Source organism: Triticum dicoccoides, chromosome 2B (assembly GCF_002162155.2).
Source record: "Triticum dicoccoides isolate Atlit2015 ecotype Zavitan chromosome 2B, WEW_v2.0, whole genome shotgun sequence".
Classification (NCBI taxonomy): domain Eukaryota; kingdom Viridiplantae; phylum Streptophyta; class Magnoliopsida; order Poales; family Poaceae; genus Triticum; species Triticum dicoccoides.
This window is the reverse complement of record NC_041383.1, coordinates 770,509,457-770,534,516: the sequence shown is the minus strand read 5'-3', so window position 1 is coordinate 770,534,516 and position 25,060 is coordinate 770,509,457. Positions and strand designations below refer to the sequence as shown.

Below are 25,060 nucleotides of genomic sequence, written 5' to 3'. Positions count from 1 at the left end.
CGGAAGCGGACATGATGCATGCAACGGTTTGGGATGTCATATACTCGTGGTACTATTGTAGTACTCCCCCCGCCCGGGTTTATTAGCCCCCGTATATTTTGGGTCAAAGCTTGGCCATAAATTTAACTAGTAAAACGCAAGTTATATGTAGCAAAAATATAGTCGTTGGAAATTATTTCAAACCTGAACCTAACAATATAACTTTTTATGACATATCACTTATATTTAGTCATTCAAATATACTTTTGACCCAGAATATACTTTTGATGGAGACTCTCCCGGAACCTCTTTTTTGATTTGTCTGGGAAGATATCTATATTCTGGGCACAAGATGCAGCTCTGTGAAAGAGGACATGCAAAGAAAGACTCTTGGGCATGAGACCCGGTCAGTGGAGTCAGCTGGACGGAAACTTGAACGACGGCCAACTGGGAACATCGTGAGCCGAGGACGGAAACTTGAAAGTGCAACTGTTTCTCTTGAGCTTTGCCGCCTTGTACGAATGTGAATTTGAATTTGCAAAGGGGAGGTATGCCCAGCCTGGAAATGGCCGGGAGGTGCCAGAGTGTTCTTCCTTTTGCAAGCAGATGAAGAAGAGCATGCGAGCCGCGACACGGAACAAGTTTTAACTCGAATGCTGCAAGGAGAGATGAGGCCTTTGCGCATTTTCCTTTTTTTTTTTTTTTGCATTTGCCTTCTCTGGACGTGGTGGACTGCGAGAAACAAGCTCACGATGTTTTGCACACGGAAGTTGAAGCTTGTATCCAGCAGGCAGGCCATGACCAGAGCACATGAATGGGCCAATGGGGTCTGATGCGAGCAACATCATTCTGAAACGGACCCCGTACAGCAGCACAGCAGCTTGTCCAGGCGACCGACACGAGCCTGCCCCGAACGGCATTTTGTTTTCGATTTCCTGCATTTTACTTGTTTTGAGATTTCTCATTGCCCAACAAGGGCTTTGTAACAAAGTTGCAGATCTAGGTCCAAGGTGGAACATGCTTCAACAGATAGAAGGATGTTTATATCCTGAGATCTAGAGTTAACAAGAAATATGAATTGGCTTTCAATTTGGCTTGCTGGACGATGTAATTTTGTACCTTCTTTCCTTTTCTTTTCTCTTCTCTTTCTTGCCTGGGCTCAAACTATGCCGCCTCTAGTTCAGTCTAATGAAATTAAAAAATGCAGTGTGGTTTGTTTCGCCTAAAAAAAAACGGAACATGCATCCCAACCCGTATGGCCGGTAATGTTCTACCTTCGCCCAGGCTTGGGTTGCCAGCGATCATGCTTGGTTAATGGAATGGTGATTCCCAGCTCCCCAAAAAAAAGATGCAACATTTTTCTTCTGTTTTCTATGTTGTACCGCAGAGAAAAAAATATTGTAACAACATTGAAAATGCCCCTCATGGGAAAACAAAGTCATGCCATGATTCAGGTTTTGCATTTGAGCGAGTTCCAACGCCCAGGGAGGTAGGCGGTCTGGGGCTCAACCTGCCCTTGAAACGATGTCAATAAAGCTAGAAACTCCAAATTGGTTCTTAAACCCGATGATAACATGAAGAAAGATATCATAAGCTACCGATAAAGTTGAACTACGAATTAACAAACACTCCATCAGTTAATAGTCAGACGCCAAGTTAAGAAAACTGTGTGCTCCTTCAGTTAATAATAGTCGGATAACAAGTGAAGAAAACCGCATGCCACGGAGTAGAGGCGGCGTAAGTTAAGCAAGTGCCTACAAGTACATATTATCAAATAAGATTAGTAGGGGAGTAGAGCAGCTGGATTGGTGTAAGCAACTGATAAAAGTAAATGCTGTGAATACAAGCTAATTTGCTATAGCAGTCTAGTTACTGCCAGTAAGCCGAAGATGGTCCTGAGAAGTTACAACAAACAATTTCTGCTCTCTAAACTCCAGGCATATAAGAGCAAAGCATCATTTATTCTACTGCAACAATGCAAAATAGTTTTAGGGCATCTCTACCCGAACCCAACGCTTTAAATGCTTTCTTAAACCATAACTCCTTACACTTTGAGGAGATAAATAGTGCAAACGACATCGACCCATCTAAATTTACACGCATGAAAAAAAATTGTGTGATATAATATAAAACAATATGTAGTGCCGCCTAACTTGAAATAAGATATTCGTTCCCCTATAATCCTTTAATACCCTTTAAAAAGTCGTCAAGGGAAATAATCCCCACCTAGCACTTCCACTGTAGCTCTGGGGGAAGGGCTAGAAATGCTCTGGCTAAGTATCGTTACTAAGCAGCATACTGGTTTCAGTACTGAAGTATCATCCCTAGCCTCTGAAAGTTTACCCATGCAAACAGACCAGAAACTTTATACACTAACGTTTTTTTTCTCGCATCAACATTGACATGAGCTGGTATAATGCAAATACTATCTACATAAAAACATTGAAATTTTTGAAAACCATATTTTTAAGTTCTAAGAAAACATAAATAATACACAATTATTTAGAGGTGTACACTACATGTGAGCAAACTTTCAAGATAACATATGTTTTGGTGTGAGCTAAACACACACACACACACACACACACACACACAATCATGTCCTCTTATAGTGTAGGTGCAGATGGTGTACACACGCGCCCCCGTTCATGAGCGGAGAACCCCATGGCAGGGCAGCTGTGGTGGATGAATTTGACTGGCCGGTACCTTGTGTTGGTGAGCACCATGATGAGTGACATGTCATGGCTCCATCCTATGGCTCGAAAATGGCCGGGACGGATCTGCCCATCCGAGAACTCGACGAGGAGCGTGGTGTCCTCGTCGACCAGCGCCCCAGGTTGCCTCGAACGGAACGGGGCGAAGGTGTGGGCGACGGAGAACACCAGGGCGAATCGGTCGCAGGAGTGGATGATGCTTCCGGTGCCATAGCACACCGGCGTCAGGGCCTCTTTTTGGGGGGCGCTGCTCTCCTCCTCCTCCCCCTCCTCTCCCATGAGCTCCTCGCCGCTGTCCTGGTTCCCCTCGTCTCCCAGCTGTGGTTCGGAGGGCTCCTTGAAGGCCCTCGGGCTCACCACGGACTCGAGGTGCTTCTCCACGAGTGCGCGAACCACGCGGCTGGTCTCCTCGTCGCTGGCCATCCTCGCTCTTTCGGCGCAGGAAACGTCGGGATTCGGGAAAGAAGGAGAAATCTCTGCAGAAAGGAGCTTTTTCCCCTCAGTACGTACTAGTCTTTCTTCTTAAAGCAAAGGAGACGCATTTGGGTGTGAGGATGGAAAGGAAACAAGGCAGATCTCTTCAAGAAACAAGAGAAAGAGAAGGTGCAAGAAAAATCACCAAGCAATCGAGGGCTGAGGCACTTGTCTTTCTTCTTAGCGCCGGAGCATTTCTCTGAAGAAAGGAGCCGCAATAGGGTGAGAAGATTGGAAGGAAACGAGCTCCTCAGATCCTCGAAAAACACAAGAAAAGGAAGGAGATTTACCAAGCAACACCCACGCGGCTGAGCAGCTCTCTGTCCGCCTCCCTGCCTTCTTGGTTCTTGCAACAAGGATGCGCCTTGCTACTCTTGGCCGCTCCCTGTGAGAGACACGGGTCCTGTGTTTGGGTTGGTCAAGGACAAGCGGGGAGGGGCTCTCGTCTTCCTGGTCAAACTGGTCTCCAGAGAGGAGAAAGGCTTTTTTGCTGTACAGCTACAGGAGTACAGGGGTTCAGAGAGGACTGCTTTTTCTGGTAGCCACTTCGAGCAACTGCTCCGGTGAAAGGCTGCTTGCTTTTCATGTGTAAACAGCTGTGCCAAAATCCAGAAGCCATCAGGCGGCGGGTGGGCGTTTGTTTTGGAGGGAGTGTAGGATTCAGATTTGGTGTTGCCCATCCTCCAATTTAGGGCCACTTTGATACAAAGGATTTGCAAAGGAATTTGGAGGATTCTAATAGGTAGGTTTTTTCCCCTAGGACTAGGATGGTGTTTGATTCTTCAATCGATGAACTTTTTTTCTTAGAGTAACTCCAACGCGCCGACCCAAATGGACGGCGATTTTGTCCGTTTAGGTCGGCCCGGCGGACACCCATGTCCGCTTTTGCGTTTGGGTCGGCGCTTGCGCCCAACACTGGCCCGACCCATTTTTGTGCTCGCGTGAAAAAAAACATTGCCGGCAACATTTTTGAAAAATAAAAACGGTAATTAAACATTAATGTCAGCCACAAAAGCGGGCGAGAGTCCACGAGTCCACTTTTACATTAAGTAAAACATTAAATAAAACTAAACTACGAGGGGGCGCGCTGCCCTAGGTGTCCTCATCTTCGCCGTCAGAGGAGTCATATCTGCCGGATCAACATTACCCTTGTAGAACTTCAACTCTTCCGCTGCGCAAACCGATTCAGCATAGGCCACATCCCCCTCTTCACAGTCCAAAGCGATCTTACGACTCCCGTGCACTGTGATGATTCCCTTATGACCCGACATTTTGAGCTGCAAATAAACATAATAGAACCTTGCCATGAATTTTGGGTAGGCCGGCCGTCCAAACAGGGCGTGATACGGGCTCTGGATTTTCACCACCTCAAAGGTCAAGGTTTCTGACCTGGAATCACGCTCATCACCAAATACAACCTCCAAAGCTATCTTGCCAACCGGATATGCTGATTTACCTAGTACCACACCGTGAAAAACAGTGTTTGACGGTTTAAGATTCTTATCTGTCAATCCCATGCGACGGAAGGTTTCATAATACAGAATGTTGATGCTGCTCCCTCCATCCATGAGTACCTTGGTGAACTTATAACCCTTCACCTGAGGTGCCACCACTAAAGCCAGATGACCCGGATTATCAACCCGGGGCGGATGATCTTCTCTGCTCCACACGATGGGCTGCTCAGACCAACGTAAGTAACGGGGTACTGCCGGGTCAACAGTGTTGACTGCCCTCTTGTGAAGCTTCTGATCGCGCTTGCACAAGCTAGTGGTAAAAACATGATACTTCCCACCATTCAACTGCTTTGGGTGACTCTGATAACCCGATTGCTGCTGATTCCCCTGATTGTTCTGCTGGTTTTGACCACCTTGGTTGTTGTGGTTACCCTGATTACCCTGAAATCCTGAGTTTGAACCGCCTCCACCATAACCCGGCCCGTGAGACCCTCGACCTGAACCGCCAGATGGACCCTGATCATACCGGAATAGATCAGAGTTTTTGAATTCCCTCATAATGAAACAATCTTTCCAGAGGTGCGTGGCCGGAACCTCCTTCGTCCCGTGCTTTGGGCAGGGCTGGTTTAACAGGCGCTCCAGATTCATGCCTCCACCACGCTGGGGCGGTTTACCTTTACGGCGCTGCGCATTGCCATGCACGTTGGTGTTAGCCACAAAATCCGAATTGTCCGCTTTACGCTTACCATTGTTCCCGTGGCTCGCCTGGTTATGCTGTCCTTTTGTACCGGCATTCTTCTTTCCCTTCTCCGGCTTCTCTTCGTCAGAATCGGGATCCTTGGTATTATAAGAATCAGCATACTTAACCAGAGCTGCCATGAGTGTTCCCATATCGTTGCAGTGGCGCTTGAGCCGTCCCAACTTCATCTTCAGCGATTTAAATCGGCAATTACCCTCCAATGTTACGATCGCCGTATCAGCATTGATGCGGTCCGACGAATGCAGGCGGCCCACCCAATGAGTTGTTGATTCGTTCTCTCCTTGAACATAAGCATCCAGATCCACAATGGACATGGGTTGTTTGCATGTATCCTTGAAGTTCGCTATAAACCGGGCCTTTAACTCGTCCCATGAACTGATTGAATTAATAGGCAGGCTCTTTAGCTAGGTGCGAGCCGTCCCGTCTAACATCATGGTGAAGTATTTTGCACACGCCGCTTCATCCACATCCAGCATCTCCATTGCCATCTCATAACTTTCAACCCACGCCTCAGGGGGTTGATCAGCGGTATAATTAGGCACCTTACACGGACCCTTGAAATCCTTGGGCAGCCGCACATTACGCAGAGCCGGGGTGAGGCACGGCACTCCCCAAGAGCTAAAAGCCAAACCACGTTCAACTGATGCCGCTGGTTGAACCGGAGCGGTTTGATGATTCTGGTACTGTGCTGCCAACTGCGCCACTAACTCTGCCTCTCATCGTGCTCTTCCATTGTTTACTACATCCTGAGCATTCATATCACCGCGCGCCGGATTAGGCCCTCGAGGGGCGTCACGGTGCCGCGCACTACTTGACACAGCCGGTTCGTCAATGTGCCTGTTGTAACTCTTGCTCGGACGGGGGGTTGAATGTATCCTGTCCCGACTATATGAATAAGCATGTTGTTGCACCATGGCGGTTTGAAGAAGATCCATGGCCCGCCGCGTCTCAACCGCCGTCGGAGATTCTCCCTCCATCGGAATAGCTGCCAACCGAGACGCCGCAGCAATCATATTATCCAAAGGGGTGGAGAAATGACCCGACGGGGGTGGTATGTACTACGGCGGATTATCTGTGCGTCGAGGCGGGTCCATCATCCGTGGCTGATCCGGCCCTCCGGACCCAGGCGCTTCAATCCGGTTTACTGCTGCCAAGTTACTGGGTCCTGCTCCTGGCGTGTTGAAAAGATTCATTGGCTCATAAACTGGTGGTAGACGAGACCGATGCCTCCTCCTCAACACCTCGTTCGAAGCGTTCTGATCCAGCATGAGTAGGTAATTCTTTGCCTGAATCCGCTGTGACTAGGCATCTAAAGCGGCCCGTTCATCAGCCATCCTGGTTTCCTCAGCTGCCAAGTCCTCCTTGGCCTGAGTTATCTGATACCGCAGCTTTGTGACCTCCGCGTTATGCCGATCTTGAGTCTCCGGGGTAACTGTAGTGGTCAACAACGTCATCAAGGCGTCCAACAAACCGGAAAGAACTTGAGCCGGCCGGCGCGCGGGGCCTCCTGCCCCGGCTGCCGATTCGGAAATCATTGCTGTTGCAGTTGAATTTTGCAATGTTGGCTGTGTATCGGCCATGAAGATTGCAACCCGGTTCAGTGGTTCAAAAGGGCCCAGAATGCTGTCGCCATCGGAATACCCCTCAAACCGGCCAACTTGCATCTGGTACAGCGACTCGGTTTCGCCAGTGGATGACTCACCATCTGAATAAACAGCTGTCTCACTGTCGGATATCGGTTCGGATCCTGCACCATGAATGAATCCTATGAACGCACGCTTCTTGGCAGGCTGAACCCAGGCAGGACTTGCACGCTGAGCCGTCTCGATGAGGTCGGTGGAGATGTTCGGCTCAAGGCCCGGTTCGCCGATCTTGCCGATGAAAACGTGAATTCCGCCAAAGGGGGCCCGATACCCGTACTCAATTGAGCCGGCCTCGGGGCCCCATCCTGCGTCGTCGATGTAGAGCTTGCCGTGACGACTCTTGGTCATCTGGCCGACTACGTATCCCTTGAGTCCTTCAAAATTGCCCTTTAAGAACTTGAAACCATCGTGCGATAGCCCCACGGTGGGCGCCAACAGTCGTGGAATTAACACGTCAGATGTCCTAGCGAGAGGACTTAGTCGTGGAGCCATCGCAACAAGATTAGCAAAAAGGGGTTAAATCGGACAAAGGACACGGGGAGTTTATACTGGTTCGATCCCTTGCGGTGAAGGTAAAAGCCTACGATCCGGTTCTTCTGGGATTGATTTCTATCGATGAGCAGGGAGCGAATCTGCTTTACCTATCTCTCGACTTGTTGTTTCTTGTCCCTGAACCGCTGTTGGGTCGTCCCTTTATATACATAGGTTGACGCCCTGGCCGGTCTACAGAATCCCGAGGCCGGCCCATACAAGTGTCCGGCTCGGTTTCTTCCTTTCCCTAACTTACAATACAAGTTATACATCTATGGCGGTTTACTACTATGGGCCCTAATCCGCCATTGGGCTCTGGGCTTCTAAGCCTCCATAGTTAAAGCGCCATATCCTTCATGTTTATGGGCTCTTATACAAGACTCCTTGTGAGTGTAATCTGGCCCCTCTCCTGGACGGTTTACACCTAGTAGTCATATCCCCAACAGTAAGGTCAATGAGCGTCGGCGTCGGGCCAGCCCAAGGGAACATCGTCGATCAGGCTCAGGCGACATTGTCCGCCGCAGGCTGTACCACCACCAGCTGGGCTGGCCCAACGCGGGCAAAGTGCTCCTCCTCCGCCGCCTCGCGGTGCTCCTCCTCCGCGTTGCGCTCCAGGATCTCGAGGTACTCGCCCTCCCGGCATTCCTCAGCCAACCTTCGTTGTCGCCACTGCTCGAGGTAGGCCTCCTCCTGCACTGACGTAGCCCCCATCCAGATTGGTGGCATGCTAACACATTCACGTCCTCGCCCTATCGATGTGTAGCGCTCGATGGGGGTCGGCTTTGGCTCGGCCTTGACGGGGGACGACGTCCTCAACGGCAACACGACGCAGTCGCTGGCCACGGAGAGTGCCATGGCCTCCGCCATGCGTGCCTGGTACGCTTTCCCCTCCTCCTCCTCCTTGCACCGCCCCTCTTCCTCGCTTTCGCGGAGGACTGCCGCCAGCGATGCCTGGTAGGCGTCCTCCTCCTCCTGGTCCTCGTCGCGCATGACGAGGGGCGGTGGCGGGGAGCCATGCCGCACATCGCCGATGTCACGCCTCCTGGGCTCCTCGTGCTCAAAGGCGAACCACTGCTCCCAAGCGGGAGAGTCGAAGCGTAGGCGGGGTCACGGAGCTGCTCCGACACTACAAGAAATATGTCAACTTGTGACCTTGACTATTGGTCACTGAATGGTCATTATTTTCCATTTGTGACCTTTTTGTGACAAAAACAGATGGTCAAAAGCTGGCAGTCGTAAACTGAAATTAATGACCTTCTCTGTGAGAAGTTCGTAGACGTTTACGACCAAAATATGCCTACTGTTTTGTTTTGGTCACTAGCAACCTCCCCAGGACACGTAGGCATCCAACGTGGCAAGCAGATGTGGCACAAGAATCAGCCCGGTCCAGTTCTGTCGTCTTTACGGGCCAAGCCCAATTATTATTGTTTTTCTGTTAGCTACATGGGCCAAGCCCAAGAATTCAGCCTTCTTTATTTTCTAGGACGTGGCCTACTGTACATTTCATTTTTGGGGCTCAATCATTTCATAGTTCATTTCTATTTTGGGCCTCCATAACAAACTTTCAAAAACTTGCTCACGAGACACACGGTTATTCCAACGACAGTGAAAAAGAGAGGAAATTAAAACAAGCATGCATCGAGAGCATTTGATTTCTTTCAACATGAAGGGGCTTTTGAAACAGCCATAGGCACACAGTATGTACATTCAACAGAGACAAAATTAACATCAAGAAGAAGCAACAAAGGGCAGTCTGAGAACATGAACTGTTGGGGAACGTAGCAGAAATTCAAAAAATTTCTATGCATCACCAAGATCAATCTATGGAGTAATGTAGCAACGAGGGAAAGGGGAGTGCATCTACATACCCTTGTAGATCGCTAAGCGGAAGCGTTACAAGAACGCGGATGAAGGAGTCGTACTCGTAGCGATTCAGATCGCGGTTGATTCCGATCTAAGCGCCGAACAACGGCGCCTCCGCGTTCAACACACGTGGCCTGGTGATGTCTCCCACGCCTTGATCCAGCAAGGAGAGAGGGAGAGGTTGGGGAAGACTCCGTCCAGCAGCTGCACAACGGCGTGGTGGTGATGGAGGAGCGTGGCACTCCAGCAGGGCTTCGCCAAGCACTGCGAGAGACGAGGAGGGAGAGAGGTAGGGTTGCGCCTTGGAGAGAATTACTCATGTGTTGGGAAGCCCCAAAACCTCCACTATATATAGGGGAAGGGGAGAGGGGGACGGCCCCCTCCAGATCCCATCTAGAGGGAAGGGGCGGCGGCCAGGAGGGGGAGACTTGCCCCCCAAGCAAGGTGCAGGCGCCCCCCTCCCCTAGGGTTTTTAACCCTAGGCGCCTTGGGCCCTTGGGGAGGGGCGCACCAGCCCACTATGGGCTGGTTCCCTCCCATATTCAGCCCATTAAGTCCCCCGGGGCAGGTGGCCCCACCTGGTGGACCCCCGGACACCTTTCGGTGGTCCCGGTACAATACTGATAACCCCCGAAACTATTCCGGTGACTGAAACTGGACTTCCCATATATAAATCTTTACCTCCGGACCATTCCGGAACTCCTCGTGACGTCCGTGATCTCATCCGGAACTCCGAACAACATTCGGTAACCACATAGAAACTTCCTTTATAACCCTAGCGTCATCGAACCTTAAGTGTGTAGACCCTACGGGTTCAGGAACCATGCAGACATGACCGAGACAACTCTCCGGCCAATAACCAACAGCGGGATCTGGATACCCATGTTGGCTCCCACATGTTCCACGATGATCTCATCGGATGAACCACGATGTCAAGGATTCAATCAATCCCATATACAATTCCCTTTGTCTACTGGTATGATACTTGCCCTAGATCCGATCGTCGGTATCCCGATACCTTGTTCAATCTCGTTACCGGCAAGTCTCTTTACTCGTTCCGTAACACATCATCCCGCGATCAACTCCTTGATCACATTGTGCACATTATGATGATGTCCTATCGAGTTGGCCCAGAGATACCTCTCCGTCACACGGAGTGACATATCCCAGTCTCGATTCATGCCAACCCAACAGACACTTTTGGAGATACCCGTAGTGCACCTTTATAGCCCCTCAGTTACGTTGTGACGTTTGGTACACCCAAAGCATTCCTACGGTATCCGGGAGTTGCACAATCTCATGGTCTAAGGAAAAGATACTTGACATTTAGGAAAGCTTTAGCATACGAACTACATGATCTTGTGCTAGGCTTAGGATTAGGTCTTGTCCATCACATCATTCTCCTAATGATGTGATCCCGTTATCAACGACATCCAATGTCCATGGTCAGGAAACCGTAACCATCTATTGATCAACGAGCTAGTCAACTAGAGGCTTACTAGGGACATGGTGTTGTCTATGTATCCACACATGTATTTGAGTTTCCTATCAATACAATTCTAGCATGGATAATAAACAATTATCATAAAAAAGGAAATATAATAATAACCATTTTATTATTGCCTCTAGGGCATATTTCCAATAGTCTCCCACTTGCACTAGAGTCAATAATCTAGTTCACATCACTATGTGATTGTAATGAATCAACACCCATGGGGTTTGATCATATCTCGCTTGTGAGAGAGGTTCTTAGTCAACGGATCTGAACCTTTCAGATCCATGTGTGTTTTGCAAATCTCTATGTCAGCTCCTAGATGCAGCTACCACGCTCTATTTGGAGCTATTCCAAATAACTGTTCTACTATACGAATCCGGTCTACTACTCAGAATAATCCGGATTAGTGTCAAAGCTTGCATCGGCGTAACCCTTTACAACAAACTCTTTTACCACCTCCATAATAGAGAAAATTCCTTAGTCCACTAGTTACTAAGGATAAGTTTGACCGCTGTCCTGTGATTCATTCCTGGATCACTCTTGTACCCCTTGACTGACTCATGGCAAGGCACACTTTAGGTGCGGTACACAGCATAGCATACTGTAGAGCCTACGTCTGAAGCATAGGGGACGACCTTCGTCCTCTCTCTCTATTCTGCTGTGGTCATGTGTTGAGTCTTACTCAATATTCATACCTCATAACACAACCAAGAACTCCTTCTTTGCCGATCTATTTTGAACTCCTTCTTTGCCGATCTATTTTGAACTCCTTCAAAATCTTGTCACGGTATGTATTCATTTGAAAGTACTATTAAGCGTTTTTTGATCTATCCTTATAGATCTTGATGCTCAATGTTCAAGTAGCTTAATCTAGGTTTTTATTGAAAAACACCTTTCAAACAACCCTATATGCTTTACAGAAATTCTACAGCATTTGTGATCAACAATATGTTAACAACATATACTCATCAGAAATTCTATAGTGCTCCCACTCACTTCTTTGGAAATACAAGTTTCCATAAACTTTGTATAAACCCAAAATCTTTGATCATCTTCATCAAAGTGTATATTCCAATTCCGAGATGCTTACTCCAATCCTTAGAAGGATTGCTGGAGCTTTGCATACTTGTTAGCATCTTTCAGGATTGACAAAACCTTCTGGTTGTATCACATACAACCTTTCCTCAAGAAAATTGTCGAGGAAACAATGTTTTTTCATCCTATCTGCAAGATTTCATAAATAATGCAGTAACTGCTAATATAATTCCAACAGACTCTTAGCATCGCTACGAGTGAGAAAGTCTCATCATAGTCAACTCCTTGAACTTGTCGGAAAACATCTTAGCGACAAGTCGAGCTTTCTTAATAGTGACACTTACCATCATTGTCCGTCTTCCTTTTATAATCCATCTGTACTCAATAGCCTTACGACCATCGAGTAGTTCTTCCAAAGTCTACACTTTGTTTTCATACATGGATCCTCTCTCGGATTTTATGGCCTCGAGCCATTTATCGGAATCTGGGCCCACCATCGCTTCTCCATGGCTCGTAGGTTCATTATTGTCTAGCAACATGACCTCCAAGACAGGATTACCGTACCACTCTGAAGTAGTACACATCCTTGTCGACCTACGAGGTTTGGTAGTGACTTGATCCGAAGTTTCATGATCACTATCATAAGCTTCTACTTCAATTGGTGTAGGCGCCACAGGAACAACTTCCTGTGCCCTGCTACACACTAGTTGAAGTGATGGTTCAATAACCTTATCAAGTCTCCACCATCCTCCCACTCAATTCTTTCGAGAGAAACTTTTCCTCGAGAAAGGACCCGTTTCTAGAAACAATCACTTTTGCTTCCGGAACTGAGACAGGAGGTATACCCAACTATTTTTGGGTGTCCTATGAAGATGCATTTATCCGCTTTGGGTTCGAGCTTATCAACCTGAAACTTTTTCACATAAGCGTTGCAGCCCGAAACCTTTTAAGAAATGACAGCTTAGGTTTCTCTAAACCATAGTTCATACAGTGTCATCTTAATGGAATTGTGTGGTGCCCTATTAAAGTGAATGCGGTTGTCTCTAATGCCTAACCCATAAATGATAGTGTTAATTTGATAAGAGACATCATGGTATGCACCATATCCAATAGGGTGCGGGTATGATGTTCGGACACACCATCACACTATGGTGTTCCAGGCGGTATTTGTTGTGAAACAATTTCCACAATGTCTTAATTGTGTGCCAAACTCGTAACTCAGATATTCATCTCTATGATCATATCATAGACATTTTATCCTTTTGTCACGATGATCTTCAACTTCACTCTGAAATTACTTGAACCTTTCAATAATTCAGACTTTTGTTTCATCAAGTAAATACACTTGGCATCTACTGAAATCATCTGTGAAGTAAGAACATAACGATATCCACTGCGTGCATCAGCACTCATTGGACTGCACACATCAAAATGTATTATTTCCAACAAGTTGCTTTCTTGTTCCATTTCACTGAAAACAAGGCCTTTCAGTCATCTTGTCCATGTGGTATGATTTGCATGTCTCAAGTGATTCAAAATCAGGTGAGTCCAAATGATCCATCTGCATGGATTTTCTTCATGCGTATATACCAATAGACATGGTTCGCATGTCTCAATCTTTTCAAAAACGAGTGAGTCCAAAGATCCATCAACATGGAGCTTCTTCATGCGTTTTATACCAATATGACTCAAATGGCAATGCCACAAGTATGTGGTACTATCATTGCTATCTTATATCTTTTGGCATGAACATGTGTATCACTATGATCGAGATTCATTAAACCATTCATTTTAGGTGCAAGACCATTGAAGGTATCATTCGAATAAATAGAGTAACCATTATTCTCCTTAAATGAATAACCATATTGCGATAAACATAATCCAATCATGTCTATACTCAACGCAAACACCAAATAACAATTACTTAGGTTTAACACAAATATCGATGGTAGAGGGAGAATGGGATGCTTGATCACATCAACCTTGGAAATACTTCCAACACATATCGTTATCTCACCTTTAGCTAGTCTCCGTTTATTCCGTAGCTCTTTTATTTGGAGTTACTAACACTTAGCAACCGAATTGGTATCTTAATACCCTGGTGCTACTAGGAGTACTAGTAAAGTACACATTAATATAATGTATATCCAATATACTTCTATCGACCTTGCCAGCCTTCTCATCTACCAAGTATCTACGGTAGTTCTGCTTCAGTGACCGTTCCCCTCATTATAGAAGCACTTAGTCTCGGGCTTGGCTTCAACCTTGGGTTTCTTTACTAGAGCAGCAACTGATTCGCCATTTCATGAGGTATCCCTTCTTTCCCTTGCCCTTATTGAAACTAGTGGTTTCACTAACCATCAACAATTGATGCTTCTTCTTGATTTCTACTTTCACGGCGTCATAACATCGCGAATATTTCAAGGATCATCATATCTATCCCTGATATGTTATAGTTCATCACGAAGCTCTAGCAGCTTGGTGGCAATGACTTTGGAGAAACGTCACTATCTCATCTGGAAGATTAACTCCCACTCGATTCAAGTGATTGTTGTACTCAGACAATCTGAGCACAAGCTCAACGATTGAGCTTTTCTCCCTTAGTTTGCAGGCTAAGAAACTCGTCGGAGGTCTTATACCTCTTGACGTGGGCACGAGCCTGAAATCCCAATTTCAGCCCTCGAAACATCTCATATGTTCCGCGACGTTTTGAAATCGTCTTCGGTGCCTCAATTCTAAACCGTTTAACATCAATGAACTATCATGTAGCTATCAAAACGTGTATGTCAGATGTTCGCAACATCCACAGACGACGCTCGAGGTTCAGCACACCGAGCGGTGCATTAAGGACATAAGCCTTCTGCGCAGCAATGAGGACAATCCTCAGTTTATGGACCCAGTCCGCATAATTACTACTATTAACTTTCAACTAAATTTTCTCTAGGAACATATCTAAACAGTAGAACTAAAGCGCGAGCTTACGATATAATTTGCAAAGACCTTTTGACTATGTTCATGATAATTAAGTTCATCTAATGAACTCCCACTCAGATAGACATCCCTCTAGTCATCTAAGTGATACATGATCCGAGTCAACTAGGCCGTGTCCGATCATCACGTGAGACGGACTAGTCATCATCGGTGAACATCTTCATGTTGATCGTATCTACTATACGACTCATGTTCGACCTTTCGGTCTCTTGTGTTCCGAGGCCATGTCTGTACATGCTAGGCTCGTCAAGTCAACCTAAGTGTTTCGCGTGTGTAAATCTGGCTTACACCCATTGTATGTGAACGTTAGAATCTATCACACCCGATCATCACGTGGTGCTTCAAAACAACGAACTTTTGCAATGGTGCACAGTTAGGGGGAACACTTTCTTGAAATTATTATGAGGGATCATCTTATTTACTACCGTCGTTCTAAGAAAATAAGATGCATAAACATGATAAACATCACATGCAATCAAAAAGTGACATGATATGGCCAATATCATTTTGCTCCTTTTGATCTCCATCTTCGGAGCTCCATGATCATCATCGTCACCGGCATGACACCATGATCTCCATCATCATGATCTCCATCATCGTGTCTCCATGAAGTTGTCTCGCCAACTATTACTTCTACTACTATGGCTAACGGTTTAGCAATAAAGTAAAGTAATTACATGGCGTTGTTCAATGACACGCATGTCATACAATAAATTAAGACAACTCCTATGGCTCCTGCCGGTTGTCATACTCATCGACATGCAAGTCGTGATTCCTATTACAAGAACATGATCAATCTCATACATCACATTCTTTTGGCCATATCACATCACATAGCATACCCTGCAAAAACAAGTTAGACGTCCTCTAATTGTTGTTTGCATGTTTTACGTGGCTGCTATGGGTTTCTAGCAAGAACGTTTCTTACCTACGCAAACCACAACGTGATATGCCAATTGCTATTTACCCTTCATAAGGACCCTTTTCATCGAATCTGATCCGACTAAAGTGGGAGAGACTGGCACCCACTAGCCACCTTATGCAACAAGTGCATGTCAGTTGGTGGAACCTGTCTCACGTAAGTGTATGTGTAAGGTCGGTCCGGGCCACTTCATCCCACAATACCGTCGAAACAATATTGGACTAGTAACGGTAAGCATATTGAATAAAATCAACACCCACAACAACTTGTGTTCTACTCGTGCATAGAAACTACGCATAGACCTAGCTCATGATGCCACTGTTGGGGAACGTAGCAGAAATTCAAAAAAATTCTACGCATCACCAAGATCAATCTATGGAGTAATCTAGCAACGAGGGAAAGGGGAGTGCATCTACATACCCTTGTAGATTGCTAAGCGGAAGCGTTACAAGAATGCGGATGAAGGAGTCGTACTCGTAGCGATTCATATCGCGGTTGATTCCGATCTAAGCACCGAACAACGGTGCCTCCACGTTCAACACACGTGCAGCCCGGTGACGTCTCCGGCGCCTTGATCTAGCAAGGAGAGAGGGAGAGGTTGGGGAAGACTCCATCCAGCAGCAGCACAACGGCGTGGTGGTGATAGAGGAGCGTGGCACTCCAGCAGGGCTTCGCCAAGCAATGTGAGAGACGAGGAGGGAGAGAGGTAGGGTTACGCCTTGGAGAGAATTACTCATGTGTTGGGCAGCCCCAAAACCTCCACTATATATAGGGGAAGGGGAGAGGGGGCCGGCCCCCTCCAGATCCCATCTAGAGGGGAGGGGCGGCGGCCAGGAGGGGGAGACTTGCCCCCCAAGTGAAAGCACAAGTGCTCCCTAGGTGGTTTTGGTAATTAATGTCAACATATCTCTTGTTGGACTAACACTTTTATCTAGTATGTTTCAGATAAGTTCAAGAATGGAGTGGCATGGACTAAAGGATATGGGAACTCCTTCAAGATTCTAAGGACAAAGGATTGGCTCAAGCTTCAAGCTCAAGACTCTTCATTTTCCATTTTAGTAAGCCAAGATCACATTGAGTCTATAGGAAAATCCAATACTATAAAGGAGGGATGAGGTGTTGTTTAATGAGCCTCTTGCTTCAAGTGCTTAGTGATATGCTCCAAATACCCTCAGCTACTTTCCCACTTCCACACATATGTCCTAAACCTAAAGTCAAACTCGGCCCCACTGATTCTTCCTATCCGGCGCCACCGAGTTTGGATGTCTTAGCCACTGCCACAAACCCTAGGCAAATCGGTCTCACCGATAGGGATCTCGGTCTCACCGAGATGGGATTGTAATCTCTCTGTGTATGTCCATTATCAAAATCGGTCTCACCGAGTTTGAGCAATCGGTACTACCGAGATTACAATGCAAACTTTCTGGTTAACTTATTACCAAAATCGGCCCCACCGAGTTTGAGTAATCGGTCCAACCGAGTTTGCCTGACCAACTCTCTGGAAAGCTTATTACCAAAATTGGTCTCACCGAGTTTGTGTAATTGGTCTTACCGATATTATGTTATGCCCTAACCCTAACCGAATTGGTCCTACCGAATTGCATTTCGGTCCCACCAAAAATCCTAACGGTCACTAAATTTGCTGAATCGGTCCGACCGAGTTTGTTGATTCGGTCCCACTGAGTTTGGTAAATTGTGTGTAACGGTTAGATTTTGTGTGGAGGCTATATATACCCCTCCACCTCCTCTTCATTCGTGGAGAGAGCCATCAGAACGAACCTACACTTCCAGCATCCTATTTCTGAGAGAGAACTACCTACTCATGTGTTGAGGCCAAGATATTCCATTCCTACCATATGAATCTTGATCTCTAGCCTTCCCTAAGTTTCTTTCCACTCAAACCCTCTTTCCACCAGATCCAAATCCTATGAGAGAGAGTTGAGTGTTGGGGAGACTATCATTTGAAGCACAAGAGCAAGGAGTTCATCATCAATGCACCATTTGTTACTTCTTAGAGAGTGGTGTCTCCTAGATTGGCTAGGTGTCACTTGGGAGCCTCCGACAAGATTGTGGAGTTGAACCAAGGAGTTTGTAAGGGTAAGGAGATCGCCTACTTCGTGAAGATCTACCGCTAGTGAGGCAAGTTCTTCGTGGGCGACGGCCATGGTGGGATAGACAAGGTTGCTTCTTCGTGGACCCTTCGTGGGTGGAGCCCTCCGTGGACTCGCGCAACCGTTACCCTTCGTGGGTTGAAGTCTCCATCAACGTGGATGTACGATAGCACCACCTATCGGAACCACGCCAAAAACATCCGTGTCTCCAATTGCGTTTGAATCCTCCAAACTCTTCCTTTTACATTCTTGCAAGTTGCATGCTTTACTTTCCGCTGCTCATATACTCTTTGCATGCTTGCTTGATATGTGTTGTGAATGTTAAACTTGTGCCTAAACTCCACTTAAACTTTAACAAGGTCAAAAATTGCAACTTTGGTACTTAGTGTCTAATCACCCCCCTCTAGACACCTCTTCTCAAGGTCCTACAAGTGGTATCAGAGCCAGGTTTCCATTGCCTTGGTTTAATCACCATTGGAGGAAGATGGATGAGTCTACTTTGGGGAGTCTTAGACATAGAGTGCCTATTCTTGATGGAGAGTATTTTCATGAGTGGAAAAATGAGATGCTTGTAATTTTCAATCAATATCATTTAAACAAGTACATTGCTAGCCCTTGTGCACCTTATGTTGACCCTATGCATCCAACCCATGATGTGTCAATTGACATGGTTAGGAATCTTAGAACTGCCGAATTTATCCTTAGAGGATTGCCTAGAAACTTGATTAGATGTTTGCCTACTTTTAAGTGTGCCTATACTATATGGAAATTTCTCGAGGAACGATTTCTAGATTATTCATTGAAAAATCTTGATGAAATTCTCCCTAAGTCTATTGCTTTGAGTAAAATGAATACTAGTGATCCTATGTTTGGTGATCGTCTATTTGAGCTTACAAACCTTATGCGTGCCAAAGGAAATGTTGGTATTATTAGTGATATTATTTCCGAAGCTATAAAAATTCATAGACAAGATCATTGTCAAACTCACTCTAATGAATCACCCTCTCTGGAATTTAATCCACCACATGACGATGTTGAACATGGATACTATGATGAGGATGATGATAGTGACTTCGATCTTGATGATGCAATGAGACATTTTGGTCTTATGGCAAATCTTCAGGGATATATATCAGGAGGAAAGGAATGGGTTCTTGATAGTGGATGTACCGATCACATGACCGGAGATAAAGACATGTTTCGTGAGCTTGCTGATAATGATAGTCCTCGAAAGTATGTCACTTTCGGTGACAACTCAAAGGGTAAGGTGGTTGGCCTTGGTAAGGTGGCCATATCACATGATAGCTCCATACAAAATGTTATGCTCGTTGAATCTCTTGGCTACAACTTACTTTCAGTATCTAGACTTGCTGATTTCGGTTTCAATGTCCTATTTACTGAAGTAGATTGCCAAGTGTTTCGTCGAGACAATCATAAAATGGTCTTTACTAGTATGCGTAGAGGTGATCTATACATTGTTGATTCCACTAAAAAGGCTCAACCTAAAACTTGCTTCATTGCTAAATCCTCAAAAGGGTGGTTATGGCATAGACGATTAGGTCATGTTGGTATGCGAAACCTTGACAAGCTTATTAAGGGAAATCATATCCTTGGAGTTAATGATGTCATATTTGATAAGGATAGACTTTGCAGTGCTTGTCAAGCAGGTAAACAGGTTGGAGGAAGGCATCCCGTGAAGAACATCATGACCACAAAGAGGCCACTCGAGCAACTTCACATGGATCTCTTTGGTCCCAACTCTTACAAGAGTCTCGGTGGAAATTCTTTTGGTCTAGTTATAGTTGATGATTTTTCCAGATTTACGTGGGTGTTCTTTCTCGATGATAAATCACAGGTCCAAAATATCTTCAAAAACTTCGCTAGGAAGGCCCAAAACCAATTTGAAGTGAAGATCAAGAAGGTTCGCAGCGACAACGGAACGGAGTTCAAGAACACAAATGTGGACACCTTTCTTGATGAAGAAGGGATTTCACACAAGTTCTCGGCTACGTACACACCTCAACAAAATGGAGTTGTTGAGAGGAAGAACCGGACGCTTATCGAAATGGCGAGAACGATGCTTGATGAGTACAAGACGCCGAAGCACTTTTGGGCAGAAGCGGTTGAGACAGCTTGTCATGCAACAAATCGCTTGTATCTTCACAAGCTACTCGGTAAGACGGCATACGAGCTCCTCACCGGTAACAAACCCCAAGTTGGATACTTTCGAGTATTCGGCTCAAAGTGCTACATTCTTGATAAGCATCGTCGTTCTAAATTTGCTCCTAAGTCTCATGAAGGTTTCCTACTAGGTTATGGCTCAAACTCTCACACTTACCGTGTCTACAACAATTTCACCGAAAGGTTGAAGAGACGATAGATGTGAAGTTTGATGAATCTAACGGCTCACAAGTAGAGCAATTGCCAATTGATGTAGGAGACAAAGATCCTTCGGAAGCAATCCAAGACTTGTCTATTGGCAAGGTCCGTCCAACGGAGGTGAAGGAGAGTACCTCGTCCGTCCAAGTGGAAGCTTCTACTTCACGACAAGGTGAACCAAGAGTTGATACGGAAGCATCCACAAGTGGGACACACCAAGATGAAGAAAACGAGGAAGTGCATCAAGATGAATGTCAACAACCTCCTTCTCCACCACGACAAGAGAACGACAACGCCAACAATGAAGAAGGCCAAGAAGAAGAACAAGATGAAGAAGATGTTCAACCAAGATCCAAGCAAAATCTTTCACGAGTTCGAGCAAGAATTGCTAAAGATCACCCCGTCGAGCAAATCTACAATGACATTCAAACCGGGAGAATCACTCGCTCTAAAACTCGTTTAGCTAACTTTTGTGAAATCTATTCTTTCATATCTAGCGTTGAACCTATGAAGGTTGAAGAAGCATTGGAAGATCCGGATTGGATAAATGCTATGCATGAAGAGCTACACAACTTTGAGAGGAACCAAGTTTGGACATTGGTTGAGAAGCCCGACAACAACCACAACATCATCGGTACCAAATGGGTGTTTCGCAACAAGCAAGATGAAGATGGACAAGTAGTTTGCAACAAAGCACGTCTCGTCGCCCAAGGCTACATACAAGTTGAAGGTATGGACTATGGTGAGACTTATGCTCCCATTGCTAGACTTGACTCCATTCGCATCTTACTTGCCTATGCTAATCATCATGATATCACCTTGTACCAAATGGACATTAAAAGTGCTTTTCTAAATGGTGAAATAGAGGAGGAAGTTTATGTTAAACAACCTCCCGGTTTTGTCAATCCTAAGAAACCCAATCATGTTTACAAACTTCACAAAGCTCTTTATGGTCTTAAACAAGCTCCTAAAGCATGGTATAAATGCTTGACCAAGTTCCTTATTGAAAAAGGCTTTGAAATTGGGAAAATTGATTCTACTCTTTTTACTAAAAGGGTTTGTGTGCCAAATCTATGTTGATGATATTATATTTGGTTCAACTAACCCTCATTTTAGTGAAAAGTTTGGGAAGCTAATGTCGGAGAAGTTTGAGATGTCTATGATGAGTGAACTCAAATTCTTTCTTGGGTTGCAAATGAAGCAAACTAAGGAAGGTACTTTTGTTTCTCAAACAAAGTACACTAAGGACTTATTCAAGAAGTTCAATATGCAAGAATGCAAAGGTATGACTACACCCATGCCTACTAGTGGACATCTTGACTTAACCAAAGATGATGAACTGGTTGACCAAAAGGTTTATCGCTCTATGATTGGTTCATTGTTATATCTATGTGCTTCATGTCCCGATATTATGCTAAGTGTGTGCATGTGCGCACGATATCAAGCTGCTCCTAAAGAATGTCATCTTAAGGCCGTGAAAAGGATAGTGAGATACTTAATCCATACACCAAATTTTGGCATTTGGTATCCTAAGAGGGCCTCTTTCGATCTTGTTGGCTACTCCGACTCAGACTATGCCGGAGACAAGGATGATAGAAAGTCCACTTCGGGTACTTGTCAATTTCTTGGTAGATCTCTTGTGTGTTGGTCCTCCAAGAAACAAAACTCGGTATCCTTATCCACCACCGAAGCGGAATACATTGCCGCTGGTTCATGTTGTGCTCAATTACTTTGGATGACCCAAACTCTTAAAGATTATGGGATATATGTGAAACATGTTCCATTGCTTTGTGACAATGAAAGTGCTATCATAACTGGTCATAATCCTGTGCAACATTCTCGAACTAAGCATATTGAAGTTCTTCATCATTTCATTCGAGATCATGTTGCTAAGGGTGACATTGATCTTAAGCATGTTCGCACCGAAAAGCAATTAGCGGATATATTCACTAAACCTCTTGATGAGAAAGTGTTTTGCGGGTTAAGAGGAGAATTGTACATCATTGATGCTTCAAACTTGGAGTAGAAACTCCATTGGATACATGCAAGACATGAGCTTATGACTAATCCTTGATATTTCTCTTATGATGAAAATCTTATGTCTTGGATATATTTGTATCTTGCATGTTATCTAACCCATGTAGGTACTTGGGTGAATCAAATTCCATGAGATTGTAACCTACTCATATCTTGAGCAATCTCTACATCACCAAGTCTCTACACTATGGTGGTTGAAGACAAGGAAGCACGGAACCATTCAAACATATCCTTTGACAAATTCTATGTTGAGCTTCATGATTGTCATTTTTGGATACACAAGTGCTCTTCCTTGCAAGAACTAACCCATGTAGGTAGATGGACTCAAATTCCAAGTGGTGCTCCAAATTCTTTATAAGCTACATCACCCTTGAGCAACCCACACAAGTTCAACTACATGGACAACACCACCAACCAAGGTATGTTATTCCATCTTAGAGAAGCTTTACTCCAAGTCATGAGTTAAAGCAACTCGACAAGATGTGAATACATCAAGATGCTTAAACGAAAAATGGCAACCCCATTTTGAGCTTAAACGATGAGTATGACCTATGATCAAGTGATCTCACTTGAATCCTAAGTCAATATACTCTAACATAGGAGACTTTGTCGCTGACCATCTCTAGATGAAGTTCTCTTATGTTCTTTTCTATGTTTTTGCATTCGTCTCATGCATATTTGTTTCCCCTTTCAAAAGAAAACTTCATCTAGATTTCTTTCTGTTTTCTCTACATTTTCTGCATCAAATTTATTGCATATCATTCAGTTAATTCCTTGCAAATCCTTGTTAGATCTTATTCGTCTAGTGAGCTGAGGTGACAAGTGTTTTCTCTACGATGAACTCGGTTACACTGATTTGTTAAGCATACCACTCGGTGCCACCGATTTCACACAGGAAAAAACAGTTTGCCACTTATTCTGTGTTTCTTCTGATCCAGCTCCACTCAATGAATCTTGTCCTCTACAAGCATCACATTTTTATCATTGCTTTATGGTGTGACTCAAGGATCAAACCCATTTATGACAAAGTCCAGACGGGGAGAGAGAGATTACATCTTTATCAAGACCTTCTTGGAAATTGATGTCAAAGGGGGAGAGAGAGATCACATCAAAGCTTATCTTTTAGAGAGAGAGTGTCACCTTCTCAGGGGAGAGAGATCTCCAGGTGGAGAGAATACTAGTAGAGAGTATTTCTCAAGGATCCCAGATGCTTGGTGTTCAAGAGGAGAGATGCCACATGTCTTCTTGAGGGGAAAGACATGTTCATATGTGCTTATTTGCATTAGTTTGCTTTAGCTCTGTTCATTTATATCTTTCAGCTCTGACTTTCTGTTCCTTATCTTCTCCCAGTATCCTATGCTAGATTCAGGGGGAGCAAGACATCTAAGGGAAAGAAATCATTCAAATTCATTGCATATCTTTACTCTTGGGGACATGTCTAATCCAATGTAGTACTTAGTACTCACTCTCTACATGTCATCCCAGTCTTGGTACTCTTGTGGTTTCTTTTGTTTGCTCTGGCTAGTAGATGTATCTGTGTTATCTAACCTTGTTTACGCAGGTTCATTCCATCCTAAACCAACTCAAGACTACAAGGTAAGTATATGCATCACAATCATGTGTATGAGGAATTCTTGCTGATGTACATACTGTTTGCAAGAAGGACTCATGGGCATGAAGGTATTTCCTTTAATACTTTTTGCTCTGATGCATATGGCCAAGATACATGTAACACATTGTCTGCTCTATCATGGTTATGCTCTCACATACTTCTATATTTCATATTCACATGATTGCATACATGTAGGGGGAGCCCATGCTTGTTACATGTCTTTCCAAAGCTTTACTTGCTGTTCTTTATATCTTTATCTAAAGCTTTGATGTGTGTTGTCATCAATTACCAAAAAGGGGGAGATTGAAAGCACAAGTGCTCCCTAGGTGGTTTTGGTAATTAATGTCAACATATCTCTTGTTGGACTAACGCTTTTATCTAGTATGTTTCAGATAAGTTCAACAATGGAGTGGCATGGACTAAAGTATGTGGGAACTCCTTGAAGATGCTAAGGACAAAGGATTGGCTCAAGATTCAAGCTCAAGACTCTTCATTTTCCATTTTAGTGATCCAAGATCACATTGAGTCTATAGGAAAAGCCAATACTATCAAGGAGGGATGAGGTGTTGCTTAATGAGCCTCTTGCTTCAAGTGCTTAGTGATATGCTCCAAATACCCTCAACTACTTTCCCACTTCCACACATATGTCCTAAACCTAAAGTCAAACTCGGCCCCACTGATTCTTCCTATCCGGCGCCACCGAGTTTGGATGTCTTAGCCACTGCCACAAACCCTAGGCAAATCAGTCTCACCGATAGGGATATCGGTCTCACCGAGATGGGATTGTAATCTCTCTGTGTATGTCCATTATCAAAATCGGTCTCACCGAGTTTGAGCAATTGGTACTACCGAGATTACAATGCAAACTTTCTGGTTAACTTATTACCAAAATCGGCCCCACCGAGTTTGAGTAATCGGTCCAACCGAGTTTGCCTGACCAACTCTCTGGAAAGCTTATTACCAAAATCGGTCTCACCGAGTTTGTGTAATCAGTCTTACCGAGATTACGTTATGCCCTAACCCTAACCGAATCGGTCCTACCGAGTTGCATTTCGGTCCC

General features: G+C 45.0%; 1 protein-coding gene across 1 annotated transcript; it reads right to left on the bottom strand.

Annotated features, from left to right (window-relative positions):
• Positions 1–2,494: 2,494 nt before the first annotated feature.
• On the bottom strand, positions 2,495–3,612 carry LOC119368692. Its single transcript, XM_037633875.1, has 3 exons — positions 3,458–3,612; positions 3,313–3,366; positions 2,495–3,169 (listed from the first exon to the last, which is right to left on the bottom strand). Exon 3 carries the CDS (start codon positions 3,114–3,116, stop codon positions 2,586–2,588), a length of 531 nt encoding a protein of 176 aa, XP_037489772.1. The 5' UTR covers positions 3,117–3,169; positions 3,313–3,366; positions 3,458–3,612; the 3' UTR covers positions 2,495–2,585.
• Between the last annotated feature and the right edge of the window lie 21,448 nt (positions 3,613–25,060).

Coding starts and splice junctions, on each gene's coding strand:
- LOC119368692 (XM_037633875.1), bottom strand. CDS start 3,116: ATGGCCAGCGACGAGGAGACCAGCCGCGTGGTTCGCGCACTCGTGGAG.